The 19,427-nt window shown below is 38.1% G+C and overlaps 1 protein-coding gene across 1 annotated transcript in view; it reads right to left on the bottom strand.

Annotated features, from left to right (window-relative positions):
• AK5 (adenylate kinase 5) overlaps positions 1-11,942 on the bottom strand; it is an 83,176-nt gene extending 71,234 nt beyond the window's left edge. Inside the window, exons 1-5 of the mRNA XM_053950184.1 lie at positions 11,619-11,942; positions 9,723-9,909; positions 8,571-8,738; positions 2,820-2,989; positions 2,587-2,700 (exon numbers count right to left, since the gene is read on the bottom strand). Of these exons, the coding sequence (XP_053806159.1) occupies positions 2,587-2,700; positions 2,820-2,989; positions 8,571-8,738; positions 9,723-9,909; positions 11,619-11,678 (699 nt within the window). The 5' untranslated portion in view covers positions 11,679-11,942. The remainder of the gene's footprint in view (positions 1-2,586; positions 2,701-2,819; positions 2,990-8,570; positions 8,739-9,722; positions 9,910-11,618) is intronic.
• Positions 11,943-19,427: the final 7,485 nt, after the last annotated feature.

The following is a 19,427-nucleotide window of genomic DNA, read 5'->3' as shown; positions in this document are numbered from 1 at the left end:
ACAAGATGAAGAGGTTATGAAAGCCCAGTGTCAAGGTTTAGTAACAGCTCTGTGAGCCATAAGACTGAAGGAAATCATTTAGCATAAATTATTTGTTACATTAAAGATGACTGCAAACACTGCACAGTTAGATTTTACGTGTGCTTTCAAGAGAAACCAGGCACTTCAGTTGTCCTTTTCCTTTTCTGCTACCTCCCACAATTCATTTTTGGTATTACTATCTATATTCTTGGAGTTTGTGTTTGTGCAAACAATGGTAAAGAATTCATATGTGTCACATAAATTTTTCTGCTGTTTTCGGATACATAAGCATTTGAGACATAATGGTCTCAAAGGGACCATGTGTAGGAATAAATATTTGCTGACGACAAAGCTAGTGATAGCAACAAGAATTAATTCTTGTTCAAAACTTCTTATCAACAGATCTCAGTGTTCTACAGGGAATGTCTTTGTAAGAATGTGGCACAAGTGCAATTTGCATTTTGTGGGATTTCACCGTTTTCTTCAAAGGATGTTCCATTGCTTAGTAGATCTAATCAAAATTGTCTTACTATTTAATCAAAACTTTCTTTGCTGAAATTTCAACTAATTATTTCTCACTTTGTCACTTTTGGCTAATGAGAGCAATCCTCTTCTTCTACACAGTGCTAGAAGGAAAGCTGTAACATTTCTCAGCTGTGGAAAATCCTCTACTATCTCTAATTGCAGACCTAGACAAATTATCACAACAGTTAATTACTGAATTCACCACAACTCAATTGCACTTCCTATTGAGGAACTTCTGAGTGCCTGGAAAATGTTTGCATGCTTCATGTAAATAACCTGACATGCCATGGGTGACTGTGAGCCAGTGAAGGATGATCAGTACCATGACTGCTGATAGTCCCTTTTCCTTAACACAAAATCTTCCTACCAAAGTGTATAGCATCAGGGCTTACTACACAGAGAATTTTAAAGAAACAAGTATATTTTATTTCTTTAAAATATAAATACAAGGTAAAGCACTGAATATATCTCACTGGATATGGTGATATAGGACTGCATGTTGAAATATCTATAGCTCTTGCAGGTTTATTTCCATGGCCTCAGATATGTTCATATTACAGCTCAGCTGCAAAGAAAGATGGAAATGGGGGAGTCTGAACAGACAGCCTATGCTCCTACGAAAAGCCTGGAATTCCTTCTTTCCTGTACTGTTTTAGAGCAGGTAAGACTGAAAGGTGTCCCTATATGAAGTGCTCCTGGACTTCTTAAAAGACTTTGTGGTTTATCTTTCAGGTAGAATCAGACCTTGAGGAGTTTGATTTACAAATCCCAATTGACTGAGAATGAAGGAACTCTCTGTGAATATAATCAAGTGTTATTTAACTGAGTTTTCTTCCCTTAATCTGAGCCTAGGATAACTTAATTCCTGTCACTTCCTCCAATTTCATATCCCCCATTCTTTTATCAAAAACAACATCAGCATAAAATTATACCACCAAGAAATGCTCTTAACACTATCACACTAGACAAAAAAAAATGACACAAGGAAATGATCATTAAGTCTGCATTTCTGCTGTTTAACTTTTAAAATAGTCAATCTTCCCTTTTGTTAGCTATAAGGAGATAGAGCTGGCAGTCACTGCTATTTCCTGTAATAACTATTTTGTCTGTTTCCTTTAATTTCCTCAATTCAGTTTTCTAAATTTTGCCCAGAATAATACCTTATAAAGCACATTAATAAAATGCCTCATTAGCTGCTTTGTTTTGTTACTTCTGCCTTGGTAATCTGGCTAAGAATTCTAAGTACAGAAACAGCAGTAGACCAGCAATTGTGAAAGACTTTGAAACATTCTGCATGTAGGCACTCTAAGAATTTAGCTCTGAAACTGCAACCTCTTCTTGTGACCATAGCTGTTATGTTAGCAGCACTTGATCAGATGACATCAGTTGTTTGTTTTTCCACTGAATTCAAGTATTTTTAGATGACTTTAAAATACACACGTGGAAACAACCTGTCAGTAATACTCAGGAATACAGTTCCAGCTGACTAAACCTTGGAATTGTAGTTTAGAGTAACTACAAGGACCTTATTTTCTTAAAAAAAGCACGCTTTCTGGTTTACAAAAATTTGCAAAGCATGGGTAGTTTTAACTTTTTTTTTAATTCATCTTTTCAATGCCCTGTAATAAACTTGACACTAAAAGCACTATGAAGACATGCATTAAGTATGTTTCTCTTAATGGAGATAATGGTGAACTAATAGATATGGAAAGATAATATTTTTCCACTTTCTAAATCACTAAGATACAGAAAATATTCACTGTTAGATTTCATGTGTTTTTCTTCTTCATCTTGAGAGGACTTTCACTACGAGACAAGAGGCTTGAATTCTTAGTTATATTATCACAATGTCTTTTTACAAAATAGTCTGTCTTCAGACAATAGGACATGATATAACATAAATCTTTTGTCAACCTGTAATTATGTACTTGCAAAGATTTAAAGAGCAATGCTCTTTCTTGCAATCTGACCGATTATTTCAACAAGCTTAACTGTTGTAGAGGTGTGTAAGTTATTTGAAGAATAAAAACAATCTCTTACTTGGTCCTCAAAGGAGATTGCCTGGGCAACATCTCTGGGAAATCCATCAATCACTATCCCCTCTTCATCAGGGATCTGCATCAATCTCTGCTTTATCTCAGTTATGGTTGTTTCCTTTCACAGAAAAAATAAGTTAGTTACTTAATATCATAAAGGAAGTTTTCTTGGTGGTGCACATTACTACAAGATGTAGAAACCCTTGAAAGTAAATATGAACATAGGAAACACTGTACCTGAGGGGCCAGTTCTCCAGTAGTAATTATTTTGGCAATTAAGCTCCATTTTCTATTGCTGCTTGTGCTGTGGATTTTCTTCCTTAACAATTCACCAACTGATATGTAGTTAAATCCATAACGTTCTGCTATTTTCAAACTCTGTGTCCCTTTACCACTTCCTGGGCCACCTAGTGTGAATCATAAGCAAAACATTAAATTAACCTTTCATCAGAAGTACCCAATCACAGGTGAAATCTTTGCTATTGGCACCAATTTTCCAAGCATTAACAGAGTAAATCTCACAGTGGCATGACCTGTTACCAACCATGTGTCTCATCTACTGGATCATAAACATAACAGTTTGTAAAATGAAATTTTTAAAAATAATACAAATCCACTTGTGAAATAAAAAGAAATCCTCTTTGAGTTTGACCTCATTCTCAAGACATTCCTGGAATGCAGTTTTTCTTGATCCACAATAGAAGAGCAGACAAATGAACTATTCCCTTCTTAAACTCTGTGAATCCAGAGATAGAGCCAGATAGTCTGAAGTGTGTTCTTGTCAGAAAGAATCATACTTGGTTAGATAAGCCAATTAAATCAATGAACTAGTAATGAAATGGAACTAATAAAATCTGCTCCTATATATGCTTACAAGAGCTTCTGAGGTTTCCTTATTTTAAATTACAAAAAAAACCAAACCAAACCAACCAACCAAAAAAAAAAAAAAAACCAACCCCAAAAAAAACCCCAAGAACAAAACAAAAAACCAACCAAACAAAAAAAAAATCATCTGAGATGTTTCCATAGTGATTTGGTATAAGGACTCTTATTGAACCATGCAATACCAGCTTTTGGTATTGATGCTTGAAACATCTGACAGAGAAGAAATTAGATTCAGCTTGCTAGACAACTTGAAGAATAAAGAGACCCTTCAATATATACAGTCCGGTCTGAATGGGTATCAAAATCACTGAAAACAGCTACGTTACATAGCAGGGAAAGCTGCAGGGAAGGTGAGCTGGACAGCAGCAGCAAGAATGCATGTAAAACAATCAGAACATTTCTGAACTAAAAGGACATGTTATGATGTGATGAGCAGAGAATCTGGAATCCCATATTTAAAACCAAGAAGTTGTTTTCATAAAAATAAATGTTTATGTGTAGAAAAATGTATGCTACTGAAGAGTATAACAAAGAAAACCCAAGCCAAATGTTTTGATAATAATTACCAATCCTAAGTAGCTATAGTTTTGGGGGATTCTTTGTGAGAATGCTGAATTCTATTTCAACAGAAAAAGAATCAAGATTTATTAAAAATACACATTTTTATGAATTTAAAAAATACAACAGTGCAATGAAAGTAAATCTGAATACACTGAGCTTCTTGTTAGTAATCATGTAACTCTTTTTATATGATCTGTATTATTCCCATAAATAGCCTTTAAGCATTTTTATAACCAATAGAGTTCTGGCTGCAGGATAAGCTTTACACTGTGTGTACACGTGTGCTTAGGGCACTCCGTAAGCAGGCTCCAAGCTGCACCCCAATATCACTGTCACAGAGCTTGCAGTGTCACCAGCACTGGAGCTCTCTGTGCCCCAGTGCTGTGATGCTGATGCTGCACCTGCCTTTGGAACAAAGACCAGGAGCCATTTCAAGAGAGTGCACAGAGAATTGTGCCTATTGTTATCATGTTCCCATACCCCGCCCACAGTTTAATTATGCCCCTGGGGAAAAAAAAATGTTTTTATCATTATGCAATTAGTTTAAATAATGTTTCTACAAGCATTTATCTGTAACATCCAACTAGACAACACAGCTACAGATGTTTGCAAAACACACAAGTAAAAAAATGAAAGAAAAACTGTATCTTATACAGTAAGATCACATCTGCAAAATCTTTTTCTCTCATTCAGTTCACTTGGTGTTTTTGTTGTAAAAAGACATAAGTTTCTCTCTTCTTTCAGAAGACTGCATTAGGTTCTAAAGCTATTCTTCCATTTCAGTAATTCCAGGTGATCTAGATGGGCTTAGTTTTCAGCTTGGACTCTCTTTTTCACAGGCAGCCTAGCTACCTCTTTGTTAGAATAAAGAATGTTCCCCTTCTGTAGGTACACAAGCATCTGATACAGCAGGAATCATCTTCTCCACTGAAGTGGCTATAAAACACTTCTGCTCCAGTTCCCCCTGCTCCCTTTCATGCTCAGCCTTCCCCATGACAAATGCATTTCACCGAACCTTACAAGTTTGAAACAGACATGTTGCACCCAGCAACAATAAAAATGCAAAACATAGGTAATGTGCAGAAAATTTTAAAAATTGGAAAAAAGGAAAATAGTGCTCATGTTCCAACACAGATACAAAAGGTGGCAGAAAACCACAACTGGTACCTAATAAAACATCAGTGTGTAATAATATAAAATAGCTGAAAAAAACGTGTTTGAAACAAGTAGATAGACTTCACACTTCTGTTAGGGAGAGCCTTGCTTTGCCAGTAAAGAGAAACCAAAAAACAAAACAAAACAAAACAAAAAAAGTGTAGCTCAGCACTCCCATTCTTTCAATCTGAACTGCAATCAGAAAATCGCTAATAAAGTGTTTGGTTTAATATTCATAAACTTCCAACACATTTTGTTTTTATCAATCCAAACACATCCCAAACACATAATCCAAATCAATCCAAACACATAATATCAATATGGTATTATCTACTTACAATATAAGGGGAAACATTCAGGTAACAAACTAAGGGGAAAGTGATAGGACAAAATTACTTCCCACACTAGATCGTAATTTATCGTGCTATGTACATAATTTATCGTACTATTTATCGTACTATTCCTGACTCTTTGATAAATCACACAGACAAACAGTTCACAAGAAAGAAAAATCAAATTCCTTTTGTCTTTTATTCTTTTTACTTATTCTGAGATAGGTTACTCAAGGAAAGTATGCTTATTTTATAAATTTCTAGAAGATGTCTAGACTAGGGAAAGCTTGTTGCATCTAAAATTATGCTTTCTAACAGGTTTCAAGTCAAGATTTGTGTGCCCAAAAAGTGTCATTAAAGCAGTTGTTTTAATCTAATTTTGTTCATTATTTCAATTTTGCATATATTGTTGTAAATTCAGAATTAATTCAACTAATAATAAAATTTCTGAAAATACTTCTGACTTTAAAATCTAACTGTGGACTAGATTTAACAAATCAATAGGCAGCTGCCTGCTGACAGCACTATATTTCATCTAGCCCTTAAACTTTGATCTCAAAAGGAAGGTGTATTCTTTTAAGATTAAGTAATATATTTAAGAAAGTGCAGCTTAAAAACATACTCAGCTAAGGTGCTAATGACACCAGATAATTAATATTTTAGGATGTCTAAATTCAAGCTATATTAACAGTATAAATTTGTTTCTTAAAAGTATATTAGGAAGCACATTTTTAAACACAATCTCATTTACTAGTGTTATAATGCCTTAGAAACTTAATTTTTGCATTGATTCAGATGAGTGCCCTCCTGGCTGGTTCCATCTGATTTTTCTAAAATTCAGTCATATGCTCACTATGTAACTTTATAGCTTTGTCTTTCAACAGAGGTTTCTTCTGCAAACCCATAAAAAGAACAAAACCCCCACTTTTATAAGCGAGTTCTCTTTAGCCCTGGAGCTACCTGGTTCATTGTAAGGATGACAGATTTCATAAAGCAAAGAAGTTGTAAAAACCTTTATGGAAGCATTAAAAAGATCTTGGGCTAATGCATTAATAAAGAAAAGTTCACCGAATATGTGAAGCAGAAGACAGGTCTTTAACTTCATTTCTGTCCCTAACAGTGACTGGGACCTGCACCACCTGACCAAGGCAGAATGATTAGTTATCTCTAATTAGACAAAAATACATTACTTCACTGAATTTTTTTTTTGTTGGCATTATATGCAAACTGAAAATATGCAACACATTTTTTTGTGTGCAATATCTCTTGAAATGAACAGTATACTTTTTTTTTTTCCTCTTTTATTCAGTTACTCTTTCCAACATACGTTTTTATGTGCTTTCTCAATAGAAAGTTGAATTTGGGAGAAATTGTCTTGATACTGTATGAAAATGGACAATAGCCGCTAAGCTACATGGAGTATTGTACTTCTATCAGATCACACTGTAATAGATTCAGAGAAACTCAGTGGGAATATAAACCTGAAATAGCCTTTGTGGAATGTTTACAATGTTCCCTATATAAATGGGAGAAAAGAAAAGCTCTGTAAAATCCGTGGTCTGTTCACTGCATGCTGGTGTTCAAGGATTTCACTTCAAATACACCCGCACTCAGTTCCAGAAGTGAAAGCCAATCTCTCTTAATCTCACTTAAATCAAACCTTCATTCATCACTCTACTGCAATTGAGCTACATAGATTTCAATGCATTAAGAGCCTTCTGTGGTCACTGAAAAGGAGCCAGTTATTCTCCTTTATGAAAAGGGTAGCTAATTAATTAAGATGAAAAAAAGGTATGTGTTATTTCTCCATCTAATTGCAATCTTCACATTTCAGCAATACATAGAGAGATTTGCATGTTGAAATCTGTAATCCTGGAACAAAAGATTAAGAAAATTCAAATGCCTTGAGCAATTGCTTTGGCATACCACAGATACTTTAAAAAATGCCTGGTCTTCTGTTTTCAATCTATTCCAATATCTCGTTTCTGAGAGCTGCTGGATGCAGAGCCTGGAGTACATGCTGTTCCTAGAGTTTCCACTCTGTAGTACAGAGAAGACATTTCTGTTCCTTTTTATTATACTACATATATTCTCTGTTATAGAAGCAGTATCTCTCTTTAATATGAATAAAGCTTTATACTCTAAAAACGTAATTCTCCATCACCGGGCACCTGTCCTGTAACTCTTTAAGCCATCCAGAGAATCAGATAATTAGGCCTGGTGGTAACATTTCTAAAGACAACTACCTCGTTGATAAGGAAACTGATGCAAAGAATTTAAATTCAAGAATAGAAAAAAATATTGATTTACACTTAACTTGCAGCTATTTTTTAATAACCTATGCTTGTCTGAGGCTGGAAAGTATGAGCTGCTTAGAAAGAACACTAAACTGCTCACAAGAGAGAACTTTGGGAGAGAGCACAATTAACTAATGTGAACTGAGCGCTCACTCTCTGTGAAGTTGGAACAGGATTCATTTACCAAATGGACCTGAGGATTAATTTACCAATGCAATGAACTAGTGACCATGTATTCTCACTCTGACTGGACATACCAATCATTTGACAAGGGTCTAAGTATAGAAGGCAACAGTTCTCTATCACCTTTTTGAGCTGGCTTACACAATAGATTAAAATACCCCATTTTTGTGATCAGCTTTGAGTACATCTGAGTGTTTTAGTTCAATCCCAAGCATGCTTTGGAAGAGCACTTTGATTCACATGGTGCTGCTGCTTTGAAATGCATGAACCAGGTTTAGATAAGATGAAATCAAACTGGCAGATGTGTTCATAAGCAAATCACGAGCTCTCCAGCTGCTAAGAGGCATCCAGTTTACAGAACACGAGTGCAGGTGTTTGCTGCAACCCCTAAAATTCTTACGGTTGGAATGCCATGTCCAGCACTAACAATTTCACACTCTTAATTGGCCTACACCACTTGCTATGGCAGATGGAAAAAATGTATTTAAATTCATATAGACATTCAACGTATTTGCAGTACAAATCAAAGGCAAAGCAGCAGTCATAAAATCTTGTCAAAATGACTGCCTTCATACCTATGACAAGGATAATTTTTGGTCGAGGTCTTGCAGGGTCAAACACATCGTACTCCTCAATTAGCTCAGCAGTTTCAGAAAGGTCGGTATCACTTTCTATGGAAAACTGTTGGATCGGAGGCAGTCGGTCGTAGCGTCGGTAGGGGAAGTTAGAGTTATCAGGCATCACTGTGAAATAGTAAGATAAACTGGGAATTGTGGAAAAAGGCAGAAAACTCAAAATCTGTTCGGTATGCAGATTTAAATAAGTATCATACATAAAGTAGAAATATCTCATTATTTTACATTGTGTTTGCTGTTGCTATACCGAATATTTTTGCCTGTTTTTAAAGGATTTATTAAATCACAGCCACCCAGAGTCAGTTTTCTCTGGTGCTTCTTTTCAAGCACATCAGGTTTTCTATGAACATCTGCCCATAGCACCCAGAGTTCAGCAGGGGCCTCTGAGAAGAAAGGCTTTATATAGTGCAGATAACCTCTACTATTAAGCAGGATTCTTTTAGTGGTACGTGTTGTACGCAGAGATAGAGACAGTGTTCTTGCTGATTATCTTCATGAAATGTTGGATGGCAAGGAAAAATAACTATGGCAACTGAAAGACAAGCTAATAACTCTTTGTTAACATTACAAATAAAATAATTACAGGTATTGGTATGACATCTGCTTAGATTTTATGAGATGTACCTTTTTCTAAGAGTTTATAATTTATATTTTATTTAGTAAATTAGCATACAGTTCCAATGTAAACTAGAAAAATATGTAATGTAACTGCACTGAAGTCGGTGTGTATGTCATCCATAAGGACCAACTGAAAACACAAGCCAAGTTCACTGTGTCATATCTGCCCCATCTTTATAAATGTTTTAGGTAGGGTACAAGAAATCCCTCCACTGATGCGCTAAACATTTACTCAGCAAACATGCATCATCTGGCTGGAAAGTGATCACAATTTCTTCTCCTGCCTAGCATCCATTATGGCAGGAGAAAAACAAGTGCCAAAAAGCAAGGAAACAGAATTCTTGACTCTTTTGCCTACAGATAATCAGAATGAGGCATAATCAGCGATAGAAGTATGTATAGAATAACTCAGTAGTGGATGTAAAACCACACACAGTTGAAGAAATAGAATAATTTTAAAATTTAATACATTACCATTCCTGAAAAAAGACCTCCGGGATTGTCCTCCATTGAGTGGAGGCAGGGTCTTCTTTTCTGGGCTGACAAAAGTGTCCCATTTCACTTTTTCTGGCCCTCCAAGCTCTTTTACTTTCTGCAAACAGCTTTCCAAATATTCAATTGGGTCATCGGGTTTGTAACACATTAATCCATTCAACAGACTCTGAAATGTAAGATCAGAAATACAGACTATAATGATAGATGCCTGGGAAAAACAAGCACCTTTACTTTGTCTTTTATTTTGTGCACAGAAACATCACATCCCTTGATATTCAGACTCTCTATTGCAATTCAATGCGTAAAAGTGAGGCCTGCAAAAAATCAAATTATTTTGGTTGGCCAATGTTATAAAAATTACTTGGAAGGGAAGCTCATGGATATGTCTTTATCGTTGTCTGTTTGCACTGAAATAAAAGCCAAAAATACCAAAAAATCCCTCTACATTTTTCTTAGAACTGTCACTGGCATATATATCCAGAGCAATGTGCAAGCTAGAGAGCCCCAAAATTTACATATCCTTTGTAGTCTTTGACATCAATAAAATGTATCTTTTCCTTAAAGACCACTGCATTCACAAGTATCTTATCCATATTCTTGTCAATGCTTACACGAGCTATGAAAAGAGGATTTTAAAAAATCATAAGAAATACTCAAATATCATCTGGATCAGTATTGGGGGAAAAAAATCCACAAGTCCAAAATTCATAGGTGCTTTCTGATTTAATTGATCATACATGCCAAGACATTAAAAAAATCCCCTTTCTACAGTATTAATTCTTTACTCATCGTACTCATGAGCATTGTGGGGGGTGTGAAAGAAAGACTGCCAGGCCCTCTTCTGACACATTTCCTTGACAAAGTGATACATAAGTCATCATCTCACCTCTCCACCAGACTGCTGCATCCAACCTTCCCTTAACAATACATGTCTTTCAGGATGATTTCTGTTCTTTTTGCTTTTCCTAATTTTTGTGTGAATAAATTTGAGGGTCATAGTTGGTATTAATAGTAAACATAAATAGCTCCAATTCAGGATTTGATCAGTTGTTATCTACAGTTTATACAGTAATTGGTATTTATACACATTTGAGCTTATAAAATAGGATATAATTTCAATGTATCTGTTCCCTTACTATAGTACTTAACTGATCACAGCAACTAACAGTGTATTTTTGCAGAAGATATGCACCAATTTTTTAAAATCACTAGCTCAAGCTTTGAGCCTCAACAGAAAACCAGTTTTGTCTGCATCTGTTGTTAAACCATTCACATTCTGTGTAATTAAAACATTAGCATTCGCCGTGTCCTGCAATTTTCAAATATATAGAAAAACGTCTAGCTTCAGCACAGGCAAGGGAAAATACATATGTGTGTATGTTATATACAGATGACAGGATCCGGGAGGGGAAAAAATCCACATTGCACAGAGAAGTAATTAGCAGCCATTAGCAGCCGCTAACTTGTGGGAAGCTAAACAAAACCTCACTAAACATTTGCGGCTTTTTTGTTCCCCTCGCCCGACGAAAGATGCCCCTCGCCCGCATTCCTCGGCGCTCCTTTGCCCTGCGGACACCCAAGTTCGCTCCCCGCCGGCGGCGGAGGGCGGGCGGCCGCGGCGGCCGCAGCGGGCGGAGGGGCGCGGCCGCGGGGGCTCCGCAGGGGGCGGCGGGCAGCGCTGCCCCGGCCCCGCGCCGCCAGCGCCCACCCGGCCCGGGCTGGCGGCCGGCGCTCCGCGGCGCCGCTCCCCGCGCAAGCTACGCGAGCCGCAGCCTCCGGCTGCTCCGTCCTTCCAGCCACCTTCAGCCGCGGGGTCCCAGCGCGGAGCATCCCCCGACGGGGCGGAAAACGCCTCCCCCCCTGCGCCTCGCCTACCTCGAAAAGCTGCGGGATCTCCCTGCGGGCCAGATACTCCTTCGCCTCGCCGGCGCTCATTCCGCCAGCCGGGGCCGGGGGCGCCGGCGGGGCGGGTGGGCAGCCCGAGCCCCGCGCTCGGCTCGGCGCGGCGGTGCAATGCGGGAGCCTCGGCGAGGCTTCCGCGGGCGGGCGGGCGGAGGGAGGCAGGAGGGAGGCAGCCGCCCGCCTCCCCGTGCCCGCTGCTCGGAGGGAGCGAGAGAGAGCACGTTTTCCCCCGGCGGGGAGCGAGAGCGTGCGCAGGCTGCCGGGGAAAGTTTCGGGGGGTGCCTGCGGTGAGGCGCCGAGCGGAGGCGGTGAGGGGCTGTGCCTGGCGCCGAGCCGCGGGCAGGCTGCCCCGGCAGCGAGCGGACCGGCTCCCCCGGCTGCGCGGGGAGCGGCGGCGGGAAGGGCTGGGCACCGGTGTAGCGCAGAGGTGCTGGGAGACTCCCGGTGTAACGCGGTCTCTGCCCTTGGCACGGTGTTCGGGCGTCTTAAGGAGCGAGACGTTTCATACACTTTGGGCTGGCAAAAAGCCACGAACTACGATCAGTCATGAGCATCTGTAATCAGCGAGTCACAGGAAGAGATCTGAAATGATCTCTGGTCTAGCCTTCTGCTCAAGGCAAGGGCAGCTCTTGAGGTCAGACCAGGTTGCCCAGGTTTTTATTCAGTCTCATCTTGCAAAACCTTCCAAGGGTGACAACTGTAGAGCCTTTCTGGTCAACCCATGCTTGTCTGGCCTCAACGTGAAGAAGGGTTTTCTCCTCTTCAGTTATCACCTCCCATGTCTCATTTTGTTCCTTGCCCACCATTGTGAAGAGCCCGGCTCCATTTTCATTATGGTCTCCTGTCCTTGGAGAACTGCTACTGTGTACCTTCTAAGCCTGCCACAAGGCTGAACAAGCCCAGCTCCTTCTGCTCATCTTCAAAAACAAGATGCTCTCCATCCCTTAACCATCTTTGTGGCTGTCCACTCAACTCAGAATCACAGAATATATTGAGTCCAGCTTGTAAGTGAATGGCCCATACAGGGATCAAATTCACTCCAGTTTGTTAACATCTCTCTTCTACTGGGGAGCCTGGGTGCATTATTCTAGATGTTCTCTGGGAAGTGTTAAGTAGGGGGTAGCTTCTGTGATAACTCTGTGGCACACTGGAAGTCAGAGTAGAGTGTTTTGGTTGCTGAAGTGTTCTATATCAAGTCTGATTTTCCAATTAGTTTTTAACTGTATTATATTTTCTAACAGAATATCCTTGTAGTTGCACTGAGGCACACCCTAACACAAATAGGTTACATAACTGCAAGCTTATAAACAACACTGAATGCTTTCTGTATGTACATCCCTATTTTTCAGAGAAATAGGAAAATGGATAGGTCTTCTCAGGTGTCCCTTAAGAAGCTTCTCCCCATTGTATATGATTTGTGGATCAACATGAGTTTGACAAGCTTCTCCCTCTCAGCTGCAGCCATATTCCTTGTGTTGCTGTTTCTGTAGTTGAACTGCCCTCATTTTCCTCAACCCAGCCTCCAGCTTTTTATGCAGCTTTTAATTTTCTTTTCTCCCAGAGAAGCTTCCAGTCTTTGTTCATTCCATGAACTGTTAAATTCTGCACAGAAGGCAGTCCCATGATCTTCTAAAGACAAATTAGACTGTTTGGTTTTCCAAGTCATCCAAATATTCCCAGCAACTACCATGTAAAGGGCAGCAACTAACATCCTTTCACAGCAACTGACTGATGGATGGCTCATAGAATCATAGAATGGTTTGGGTTGGAAGGGGCCTTAGAGATTATCTAGTTCTGACCCCCTGCCATGGACAGGGATGCCACTCAAAAGATCAGGCTGCTCAGGGCCCCATCCAATCTGGCCTAGGACACTTAGGGGATTGGGGCACACACAACTCCCTGGGCAAACGTGCTTCAGTACAAAGCTACAGGAAAACCACAGCTGAAGTGCCTCTACAGTTTGGCTTAAGAGCCTTTCCAGCTCCAGTTTCTATTGGTGTCTACTTAGAGAAGCTGGAGTCACTGAATTGACACCATGTGTTCACGTAAGACTTTGGTCTTCACTGAAGAGTTTAATCAGCATTCTGCAGTTTTTCTCATCCTCCCATAAAATCTGGATGTGGCTTTAACCCTACTTTCTTCTGCTAAAATTTTAATCCATCCAAATGTAAATTCATTGAAAAGCACAGTGTCTTAATTTTTATTGAGTAAAATGAGTAGGCTCCAATGTCCTAATAAAAAGATATGAGACATAATTGCTTTTAAATTACCTTAAATGAAGGTCCACAAAAGGAAGATGGAATTAAATTAAATAGATATTTTCTTAAAATAAGGTCTTTGCTAAGGAGGGCTAATAGAAGATGGCATTCTATTTAGGAACACGGAGCTGTGGTTTTGGCATTTTGTGGGTGTATTTTTTTTTATTTGTTTCTTGATACAAAAACATATTCATCTGTATTATCATTGTCTTGGATAAATTCCATTTATAGGCTTTCAGAATATATATTTTTATATACTCAACATTTATGGGTAAATTAGTATCTCATCCACTGTCCTGGTCTGGGAAGAGAAAAATATTTCCTTTCATATGCTTTCTATAGCATCTTTCTCAGGAATGTGAAATATGTTTGTGTAAAGTCTTGTCCTAGTTGTTTCTGTTTTTGTTTTTGCTTTTACTGTAGGCTTCCAGGCATTTTGCTCAGTTAGATAATGCTAACAGAAAATAAAATAACAGAAATAACTGTCCTGCTATAAAATTATGCATTATTATTATGCATATCTTCATTATTGTTCAAAATGTTGTTTTGTTGCACAAAATCAAATTCTGTGTTGCAGAAATTACCACCTCGGAACAAATACAGCCATTTAGGAAATCTGTCAGACTGAAGGTGTGAAATGTATCTGGAAAGAATATTTTTGGATCTAATAATACAGTACCTCCTTCTAGAAGCAATGTTTGATGCGTTTGCTGTCAGAAGAATCCCCTTATTGAAGCAGGGTCGCAGGTGGAAGCTTCTCAAAGGCTCTGAAGAACATTGGCAGTGAAGGATTAAGCAGAGATGAGCCAAAGGGGCACAAAAAGCTGGGCTATTTGTTGTGCAGCTAACATAAAGGGAGCTGTTCGAAGGTGAGCTCTTTGTTGGGTAAGTGTCTGATCAAGAGTGCAGGTGGGAGTGAAGTGGTCTTACTGCCTTAGGAAATAACACAGGATGTAATAATGCTCAAAGGAATGGGAGTTCATCTGAGCTCTGGGCACTGCCCATTCCTGAAGGTGCAGAGGAGCTCTTTAGGGTACTGGGTGAGGCAGAAGGATCACTTTGGTTATTTCCTACCTTTTCTGGAGGGCAAGAAGACACAATAGAAGGAACAAAATTTTGCTATCAAAATGATAACATTTCTGAAAATTCTGCTAGAAAACTTCTTATGGGTCCTATACTGTTGGGCAGATTCCATTCTCATTCTTCTTGTTTCCTCCAGAAGCTACATGAAGCTGCACTAAGATGAATCAGTGTTTTCAGGGATCAGCTGGGATATGGTGTTCTGGGCCTTCTATTCTTCTTGGTTAAACCAATTACACAACACCCATAGCCTTCAGTCAAACCATAATTAGGTTCTGTGTTTTCAAAAATCACTTCAGAATACTCCAGTATTTTATAAACTTTTTTTTTTTTTTGTCTAGTGCCTGTTCAAGCACTAGTGGCTGGATCTGTCACACAAGTTGCTGCTCTGCTAGACATCTTTATTAAATCAGAACCAACATCCTTGGATTAATGTGCTTATACAGGCTGATATGCAGACAGCTTGAATTTGTAGATTCTGTAAGTAAACCAATTATGTGCAGCCTTTTTAATAGAACGTGCTGAATTATATGCTTCTGATCCAGAAATGGTAACCATTTTAATGTAAATTTGGAACTTACTTGCAGCCCCATATTGCATTTAGTGTGGTATAAATTAATCCAAGATTGCTAAAATGATATTTTCATTTTTATGAGAAATCCCTTTCTGAACCCTTTTGCTACAGCATTAACTGTTTTTTTTTTTTAATCTGATGTTTCCCCCACCTTTCTTTTCTACTCTGATGCACCATTTTTTTCTTTTCTACTCTGATAGACCTTTTTCTCCTTTCTACTGGTACCTGAACATGAACATGTTACTTAAGTGAATTATATCACAAATTGAAAAGTAGTGAAAAATCAACAAAGAAAAACCTGACTTCTGCATTTAGATTTTGGTAAATCCCAGAATTAACATTTTATGTGAATTTTGAAGACACCAAGATGAATAGAACATTGGGGGGAAGAAAGATGATCGTGCCACTTAAAGGTTTGAGGATGCATATTTCAATCTGCTGAGAAAAAAACCTTTTAAAGAAATGTTATGATCAAGTCCCTATTTGTTATGATAAACTAAATAGCTGTACTTTTTATTTTCTAGTTATAGTATAATCATTCTTGTGACCCTTTCTTGAACTGTCCAATTTATCTATATGCATCTTGAGTGGGATGTAGAGGGATCAAACAGGACGTTGTTCTGCTCTTCCAGCCTGCCTGTGACACCCTCAGTGCCCTCATTCTGTTGTTTTCCCACTGACAGACTGAATTTATGCCCTGCTGTGGTGTTGCAACAGGGCTCACCCTGAGCTGGGTACCTGGCAGATGCCCAGCAGCTCTGCTTTCCCCTGTTATCTCTCCCAGGCTCCTCTGCTGGAGCATCAACACCTGCACTTTATTATTTGAGGTATGACTTCCTACATTTGCTTGCACCCAGTTTACCAAGAAATCAGTGTGCTCAGTGCCAGTGAGCTGTCCCCTCGGGGAGATCCCACTGCCTCAGTCTTTGTTCCCTGCCACTGGTACCAGTGATTTTCTTTGGTTTTGGTAATCACTGCAAATATACAGCACATGGCCAAAACAGAGTTCCTATGGGACCAAAACAGAAACTTACTTAGTATTTCCCATTCACATTTCACTTTTGAGGCCAGTCAATTAACCATTAAATATATATACATATCAATTTTGATTCACTCAGGTTTCTTAAAGAAAATATCTTGCAGCAGTAAGTAAATAGCATCAGATCAGCACTTTTTTTCTTCATCAGCCAAAAAAAACCTTCTTGAACAAGTGTTTGTGCATACATCTGAGATGAAGTTTATTTCAGAAACTGGCATTATCAGGCATTAATTAAATTTCACATAAGCTATATTCCAGTATGTTCTTACCAGTTTTGTTTTTTCACTAAGTCTCATGTTAGATGGCCAGGGCTATAATTCCCTGTGCCACCACCCTTAGAAAGTAGTGGTCTAGCATATTCCCAGAATGTATTTCAAGAGTTCTTAGAGTCCCTTTCCAGTTTTCCCTTTCCCGTCCTTTCCAGCTGTTTTAAAACTCTGATACAACTTATCCAAATAAGCAGTTATTTTTAGTGACTACTATTTATAAAACTTACTTGACTACAGTTCTAATGGAGAATGTTTCATTATCATGCTATGGTATAATTACATCATCTGATCATTTATATACAGAACTGAAATATGTAGTGAAGTCTTTCAATTGCTTCTGATAAATCTATGAAAGCATATTGCACAAATGTTGTAAGGATTGTTTTCTTTCTTTATTCAGAAAAGCTGCTCTTTTAAATGCTGTGGCACCCCTCTAACCATTGGGGTTTATGTCATTTTGTTTCCCTGCTCATTTTTTAGCGGTTCTTAAATTTCTCACATATTTCTTGCAGCTTCTAGTATTTGCAATAGAAGTTTTTTTTATTCTTATGTACCTTTATTTTCAAGGCAAATTGCTGCTTTTTTTCTGATTCATTAACATTTATTAAAGAATCCCCAATTATAATGCATATTTTTGTATTTAAGTTTTTATCCTTGATTTGGCTTATAATAATTAGATAGTATGAGGATACTGTACATCATTATGTAACTTACTAAATTCAAGTTTATATACCTCAGAAAGCCCTTAAATCTCTGAGAGATGAAAAGCAAGAGGTCCTGTAGAGGTTTTCCTTGTCTCTAAGACTAGGTTCACTACTGGGGAGAACACAGATTGAGCAGTTACACAGACCTCCTGTCTGATCCATTACAGCCTCTTGATGCTTTTTGCTTTTATTTTATGTCAGTTAAACTGACTCTCTCCCTCTCCCCACAGTGTTATGAGAATTGCTCTTCAGGAGGATTATTTTATAAATAAAATTACCATTTTTCAGTAACTGATTAATAAATACTCCAAATCAGTGGATACTGATTTTTCAAAAACTTACAAGTGTGGTGTGGTTTTTGTCTGTCCAATAAAGTCCTAAGGATACAACCACAGATTTTAAGGTTCTAATCTATGCATTGTCCCCTGTTAATAATTTCTGTTCATCTAGTTTATTCTTTATGAGCTAAGGGAATTTGTGTAGCTGTAGGAAAAAAAAATACAAAAAAAACCACAGCAAAATTCAGTCAAAAAAAAACAGGCTTGAACTGAATAATGACTTGTGGGTGGTGGTTGTGGGAATAGAAAAGAATTCAAGCACAGCTACAGACCTCATCTTGGGAACACCCTGGAGCTCAAGATTGTTAGACAGTACAAGTTCCTGTTACTTGGCATTTGGGTTTTATTTCATTGGTTAAATGGACCAGTGCTGTAGGACATTATTTCTATAACTTGTTATTCAGTCATACAGTGAAAATCTTCCCTACTTGAAAATCATCTTTCACAAAGTACAGCTCTTGAAAAGATAAGCATCTTGACTAATTTTTTTTTTAACAGAAAGCTAAATGAATTGCAAGTAATACCAACTTCCTGTATGAAGGGCTTAGAAAAGTCACATAATGATTTCAGGAATTGCTCACACTGAGAAAACTTCAACATTTTTTGATGCTTATATCTTTACAGTGGCTCAAAACATTGTGATGTCAAGTCAAAGGGAAAAAAGTATAATTTAGTTTGATATAATTTGTTCTTACCTAGGGTCAAGAAGGATTCCTGGAAGGGTCATTTTCTTGTATGAAAGGCATTTATAAGTGCAGATTTTTTTTTTTTTCCCACTGGTCCTCAAAAATGAGGACCATTAATTTTGGTCAGGTACATGATTGGTACATGTATTCCAAACAATAAAATAAATCTTAAGGAAAAAAAGGAACTTGTTTCATGACATGGCAATTTTTTATAATTAGGATTCACAATGGAATAATGTTGGCATCTTCTGTTTTCAAAAGTAGCCATAACTGTAGTATTCTGGTAAAAAAAAGTAGAGTTTCCTATTTTCATATTCAGTGTGTATCCAGTATTCAGCACAGAGCAGTAGCTGTCAAAATGTTGGTCAGTCACTGGTGTTTACTTCTCCTTGTTAGTTTTTCTAGAGCTAAAGCTCTCTTTGTATTTTATATTCCATAATAAAGTGAGGAATGATTGTCCAAACCCTCTTTTCTAGACACAGAAAGGCTGTAATTTTGGCAGGTATTGGCTCACAACTCTGAATTCTACTGTAAGGAACACATTTTGGGTGGGGGGGAGGATTTTAATTTTGCCTAAGTCATTTTTTAATGATCTAATTTTCTTGAACTCATCTCTTTAACTTCTTGTTCTTGCATTGCAATGAATAGAATGGACTATATAGAGATTAAAATATGCACATTATGTAATAATTAGATACAAATCAGAACATAGAATGTAGGCAAGATAAAGAAATTGCACCTGAAGATACAATGGGCTAAGTTGAGAGACGTGAGAGAAACTGGCAAATGTTTTAACCATAGAAATATTTTAATGTTAATTTGAAATTCATCTTG

The sequence above is a fragment of the Vidua chalybeata genome, chromosome 9, assembly GCF_026979565.1.
Source record: "Vidua chalybeata isolate OUT-0048 chromosome 9, bVidCha1 merged haplotype, whole genome shotgun sequence".
Classification (NCBI taxonomy): Eukaryota; Metazoa; Chordata; class Aves; order Passeriformes; family Viduidae; genus Vidua; species Vidua chalybeata.
This window is presented reverse-complemented; position numbering and strand designations above follow the sequence as displayed.